Source organism: Aptenodytes forsteri, unplaced genomic scaffold (genome assembly GCF_000699145.1).
Source record: "Aptenodytes forsteri isolate BGI_AS27 unplaced genomic scaffold, ASM69914v1 Scaffold193, whole genome shotgun sequence".
In the NCBI taxonomy this organism is placed as follows: Eukaryota; Metazoa; Chordata; class Aves; order Sphenisciformes; family Spheniscidae; genus Aptenodytes; species Aptenodytes forsteri.
In genome coordinates this window covers 3,258,428-3,264,880 of record NW_008795405.1, presented here as the reverse complement: position 1 = coordinate 3,264,880, position 6,453 = coordinate 3,258,428, and the positions used below count along the sequence as shown (strand labels likewise).

Sequence of the window (6,453 nt, the reverse complement as noted above, 5' to 3'; positions counted from 1 at the left end):
GTCTTGGGCATCAGGTGACTAAGTGATCAGCTTTCTTGTAGAGCAGGCTAGTGTAAGCGTAAGAAAGGATTATGTTGAAGGGGATGTGCAAGGCAGGAAAGGAATAGCTCGAACAGGAGCTTAGATCTCTTCAGAAATGGGAAGAGTTTGAAACATTTACTAGCGGCAGATCAAAAGCAGAGAAAGTGAGCAGCTGCTCAAACTAAAAACTGCATCAAGCTCATGCTCTCTACTCCCCCAGAAGCGAGGAGTAAATCACATTGGGATCAGCACTCCTCATTGATCGGTGTTTTTCCAGACAGATCCCTCCCTCAGCCTATCTACTGACCCTTTGAACTGAAGCCGATCTGAGGACACAAGTTCCACAGTGGTTTTTTTAAGTTAGGTTTATTTAGCAATAGAAGTATGTACATGTAAGAGAATCCCCTGCAGCACGAGACATGCACAAAGCAGTGAGGGACTGAAAGTGGTGCTGCTCAATGGCCTTCCTTATCACCTGTCATCCCACTTTACTCGGCAGCAGGGCCAAGATTACAAAGGGACAGGCGAGAAATTTATCAGTCCACGTGGCAGAGTCTTCAGGCACAGCCTTCCCAGCAACCGGTATTAAAACAAGCGGGCGCCATAGCCAAATGTCTGTTTAATGCCCTCGAAGTAGTAGCGCTGCCAGCCTTGCTTTGTTCTTTCCTCCTCACTGGCAGGAATGCCCTTGCCTTCCAAGCACACCTCCGTCTCGCCACCTTTGTCAGTGAAGTTCAAGGTAATTGTTGCAAAGTGCCCTAGAGGAACCAAAGCAAATCTGTCAGCAGTGTGCAGTGTAGTATATGCTGCCTCAAGGAGCTGCTCTGCTCCTCCTCTCACACAGCACCACTTAAAAGACTCCTCAGGCTCCTTCCCAGAGGATCTATTTATGACAGCTGCAGGCCTTCCTCAGAAATAGAGGGAGGAGAGGGCTCCCTCTTCATGGGGTTCGATGCAGTTGCAGCCACAGCTGAGCAAGCTGCTACTTCATCCTTCCTAATCCCTGGCTGCTGCTCTAAGCGTCGGCTGATGATTCTGACCTGATCGTGTGGGATATGAAGCTGGGATAAGGCTGGTGCAGCTCCCAGAAAACCATGTGCTCCCCGATCACGAGCCAGAGTGCAGTGTGGCAAATGGGGCTGGAATTCTTCAAACATAGGTAAGGGCTGTAATACCATAGTCCATTTTTGGACTACTTACCAGCTGGCCAAGATTTAAATCTCCATTTCATAACAAGTTGCTTCTCAGGGACCTTGAAAAGAGAGAGAAAGACTGAGGAGTAATTTTTTGCAAATCCTGCAGTCTAGTAGAAAACAACTAGAATTGTGTTGATTAGAGACCCCTTGAGAAACACACACACAGAGGGACGGAAAGAGATTTTAAGTGTCCTTTTCTTTCCACCCCTCTTCTAGGAAGGTAGGCCATAGTACAGCCCCAAACACTGAGACAGCGTCCCTGTCCAGAAGACTTTAGTGGCAGGAGGGCTAAAGAGGAAAAGGGTCAGTTACTATCTTTAACACCTCTCCAACCCCTAATAAGTAAAATTACACAAAGACAGGGCAGATGCATGACTGGAAGCCAGATTTTCTCCCCAGACTGAAGTCCCATATATTAATCCATACTATAAGGAATGCTTCAATACCCTCAGCGATTATAGATAACTATTGGGCACCAGGTAGAACTCCACAATTAGCTAACTGAAGCATTGTTACAGAATTGATACCTCAAAAATAAAGAGGCTGCCCCTGAGCAAGATACACCTGCTCTAGTTGGTACTTACTAGGTCAACAAACTCTCCTGTGACACTGCCATCCAGTAACTGAAACTTGCCTCCTTTATCAGCCTCCAAGGTGGCTTGTGCGTGGGTGAAAGCTTGGACCATCTGAAAAGAATTCAGGAGGAGGCCTGTATTACTTGGCATTATCTGCTTGCAAACTTGTTGCCCAATGCCTCCCACCCAGCTACAAAAGTTCTGGAAGAGGAGGTAAGTCAATAGTGTAAGGTCTTCATCCAGAAGAGGCAAAAACCCTGCCCTGGCCAGAAAAGCAAGGTTATAGCCACTACAGCAGCATTCTGCCTGCCAAGGAAAAAGAACCCCTAGCTTTCATATTCTATGCAGTGTTCTGTAAGCCACACTTTGATTTACTCTGTTGATTCCTTAATGAAACCTAGTTCTAAGAAAAGCTCATATTTTCTGCTTTTTCAAAAAAAAAAAAGGAGGAACAAAAGACTAAGACCGTGTTTAAATAATGATACAATGCTGCTCTCTCTTCTTAAACTATATAATAGTGTGCAGGAGAGGGAAGCTACTCCCGAAGTACACTTTGGTACCACCTAGCCTTAAAAGGAAAAAACAAAAACAAACCAAAAAGCACACAACTGTAAATCCCAAGAGATCTGGCCACATGCAGTAAGAGATACACCTACAGACAGCTGCTGGAACTGGCTTCTGGCTGGCATTAATCCTCTCTTGTCAACTGTGTGAAAAGGTGCACACGCGACCTTTAAGCAACTGTTCTGCAGACAAGCTTTCTTATTCCATTCTTACGGATTGTGAGTGTCCTACAGAATGCCTTAAAAAGCTTCTTAGGAACAACCTCCTATGTGCAAAGAACAATTCTCAGAACAAGCCTGGCATTACCTCCTGAGTAACGAATACCCGGTAGAGCTCCTCAGGAGATGTTAAGAAGGTGTCCTTCAAGCTGATCTTACATGTAGGGATCTTGACTCCTATGGATTTGGATTGCGATGTGGCAGTACTGCTGCTAGCAGCCGTCTAACAAAACGACAATCAAAACAAACACACACGTACTTTTTTCACAAAATCTCAACAAGTGGTTCCCATATCCAAGAGAAAAAACAAAGGCCTTTGGTAAAGATGTAATTAGGTACAACCATATTTGAGTGTAAAAAGCAGATTTATCGCTCTGCTTGAATTAAGAAATATCATGTGCTGCAAATCGAAACAGTCAGGCCTACACCACAGATTGCCAATTCCTGAATATATATATATCCTATAAACAGTACAGGTTGCTCCTGTAAGCCCCAGAATCTAATACTGCGTACCTTTCTTCACAGATCCAAAAGCATGTTTGCAGTTTTATTTACCTTGCGGTCTTCCGCTTTAGGAGCCACCTGAGGTGTTGTTTCCATATGTTCACCATTCACTGTGGGCAAAATCATGCCCTGGGTGAATTCTGGAAAGACAGGAATGCACCCATGAAACTAATAAAAGATCAAGTAAACCTTTTAACTGTTCTTTGAAATACACAATCAAAAAGGGCTTCCTGGTTTCTCCCCTGCTCTTGCTAGCACCCATGACTTGAAACAACTTTAAAAAAAAGTAAACAGACCTCTTTTTACAAGCAATTAATTCTTCTTGCCCTCTCTACTCTCCACCGAAGGCCATATCAGAACCTGCCTACACTAACAGTTAGGAACTTACCGCCTCTTCCTAGCCTAGACATACCGATCACTATCTTCCATGTGTTGCTCTCAATTAATGCTAGCCTTACACTTTTGTAGCTTTTTTTCTCTCTCACTCTCCAATATAAATAGCAATCACATCTCAAATACTTTATCTTGCTGGTCTAGACAAACCAAATCAAGCTTTTCCACTTCTTTTCAGAGTGGCTCTGCATTTCTCATATCACTGTAGCACAGAATAACGTTGCTTCTAACTCCATCTTCGATTTATCTTTTTTGACACCAGATGCCAGGACTACACACAGAAACCCAGGGGAGGCCTCACCAATGCCCTGTCCCACAGCACCAGCACTTTTATAACTCCACCAGAAGCTTCAGCCTCTTTCAGCATCATGTTTGCTTCTTCTCTAGCTCTATCACTTCTGCCTTTACCAATTATAAAACAGTTTGCTCTCTCTCTTTCCTCTTCATCTGTTCAAACTGGCAAAATTCTATTATATAGCAGAATTTTATTGTATGTGTATAATCTTGTACCCCGCAATACTTAGTTCCCACCAATTCTTATTTATTCCAGCCCACAAGATCATACAGTTCTTCCTGAATAACATTCTCATCTTCCACTAGGTGACTGCATCTCCCACCCTGAACACTAAAACGCCTGAAAAAACCCAAGGGTACAGAAATTGGATCCTGGAAAAACAGCAACCAGTGGTGGTTTGTACTCAGCAAAACTTGAGTATCTAGCACGTGTAGTGTAATACAGGTAAATGGATATAAAAAGCAACTGTAACATTCCCAGCCTGTACTAAAGCAAAGCCAAACTCAACCAAAGCACACTGATTTAACTCCAACTGCTGGAATCAGATTTATCTTCTAAAATAAAGTAATTTTAATCCAGATGCTGAGACAGCTCATTCAATGACACCAACAAAACCTGCAGAGCAATTTCCAGTTGTCAGTCATTCTTAAATCCAAGTAACACTAGATGCCTTTACTAGTGTGGCAAAAGAGAAAAAAAAGCAAACTAGAGAGAAGACATCACCTTCCAAGGGAGTAAGCAAACTAAAGGCCAGATTGTGCCACATGCAGTGACTGATACTCTGTGTCACTGGGGTAGCAAACACATTTTACTGGCTTTATTTTCTCTACAGCTGAGCTTCAGTGCATGAAGCTGAGCTTCAGCATGTGAAGGACATTCTCAGTTTTAAAACATAAATCCAAAAATACCGTTTATTATTGGGTTATCACCAAAAACAATCTTTCTGGGCTGTGCTACAGCATCTAGAGACAGAAGTGCTTCTTGCCAAATGCTAACCATTTTCAAGAGACAGAAAAGTTACTGTTGTTGCTCTGACACCTTCCTGTTGAGATGGGGTGATGAACTAATATTCACTCCTCTCGTTACCCTTCTTTAGCATTAGCCCATATGGGTTTCCATAACACCTCCCTCTCTCAGTTACATACCTGTTTTGAGAGTGCTGATGTATGTTTTCATTGCATCTCTAATTTTTTTGGCACCCTCTTGCTTCATCAGGGTCTTCAAGTTAGTGTCAGGCTCATCTTTAGCAAGGCTGACGTGGATCTAAACAAGAAGGATGAGTGCTGATTAACAAAGCCGTACTTTCACGGTCCTTTTATTACTCAATTCAACATCACAGTTAGACTCCAGCTAAACTTTCACAAGCAGCAGTGCAGTTTTATTAATCTTTCACTTCATGTCTCTCAGCCTACAGTAATGTATGCATGTACGTAAATACTTTCATGTGCTATAGAGCCCTTATATCTAGAAGACAGGAATTAATTTGATAAAGATATAATATGATGGGGAGGGCTCTTTATCAGGGAGTATAGTGACAGGATGAGGGGTAATAGTTTTAAACTAGAGGAGGGTAGATTTAGATTCGATATAAGGAAGAAATTCTTTACTGTGAGGGTGGTGAGACGCTGGAACAGGTTGCCCAGCGAGGTTGTGGATGCCCCATCCCTGGAAGTGTTCAAGGCCAGGCTGAACGGGGCTCTGACCAACCTGGTCTAGTGGAAGGTGTCCTGCCCGTGGCAGGGGGGTTGAAACTAGATGATCTTTAAGGTCCCTTCCAACCCAAACCACTCTGTGATTCTATTAACTTAAGCAGTCTCTAACACTAAAAAAGTTCTACACAAGAGTTTTAAAAAAGGTAACATGGAAGGAAATATTAATGCCGTGAGGATTCCTGTTAGAACAGCCATACAGCCAGCAGTATTAGCCTTTAGCTGTGCTTACCTCAACTTCATCGATGTCATTTTCATCTGAGAGGTTAGGAATCTCCACGTAACCTTTGTATTTCACTCCTGTCTTTGAGGTGCCTGCAATTACAATTATGTTGTTCAGATCAACATTTCTTACTCCGGTTATTGTAAAGGCAAGTTTGTATTGTATCACAACACAATAGTTCCCTTTATTATTATTTCCCAAACGAGGTAAGTATCCTTATCCGTAGTCTTATACTTGAATCTGGCCTTGAAACAGGAGGGGAGAATATCACTTACCAGTCCATGCCAGCTTGATAGCCCACTCATAGAAGAAGATAAGTTTCCCTTTGCGGTTGTTAATGGAGGCCTCTCCGTCCAGTTTGCTCACTTCTGTCACCTCACAAGCCCCTTCCTCACTCTCCACCCTGACAGGCAGGAGGAGAGTTTTCAGCCGCTCTGTGGACCAGTTGGAGGCATCCCGCTCCGTCCTGTGAGAAAACCAGGTGGTGTGAGAGTCTGGGACAGGCCACACCGCCAGCACACACTGGGACTACCTGGCCTTCCCCCGGTCCTTCCCTCCCTGCCCCGCTCCAACACACACAGACAGCCCTTCCCCAGGGCACCCACCCAGGCATTCCCCAGGCACCCCCAACACACACGGAGGCGGGGGCCTTCCCGGGGCATCAGCCCGGACACCCCCACCTCAGCACCAACACACACGTAGGGGAGGGAGGGAAGAGCCCCTCCCCGGGACACCGGCCGGGCAGCCTCCCTCCA

The 6,453-nt window shown here is 44.3% G+C and overlaps 1 protein-coding gene across 1 annotated transcript; it reads right to left on the bottom strand.

Annotated features, from left to right (window-relative positions):
* Positions 1-370: 370 nt before the first annotated feature.
* AHSA1 (activator of HSP90 ATPase activity 1) lies at positions 371-6,360 on the bottom strand. Its single transcript, XM_009280932.1, has 9 exons — positions 6,336-6,360; positions 5,974-6,192; positions 5,708-5,790; positions 4,912-5,029; positions 3,130-3,218; positions 2,663-2,797; positions 1,802-1,903; positions 1,222-1,273; positions 371-779 (listed from the first exon to the last, which is right to left on the bottom strand). The coding sequence occupies exons 1-9, from the start codon at positions 6,358-6,360 to the stop codon at positions 607-609; spliced, it is 996 nt and encodes a 331-aa protein (XP_009279207.1). The 3' UTR covers positions 371-606.
* Between the last annotated feature and the right edge of the window lie 93 nt (positions 6,361-6,453).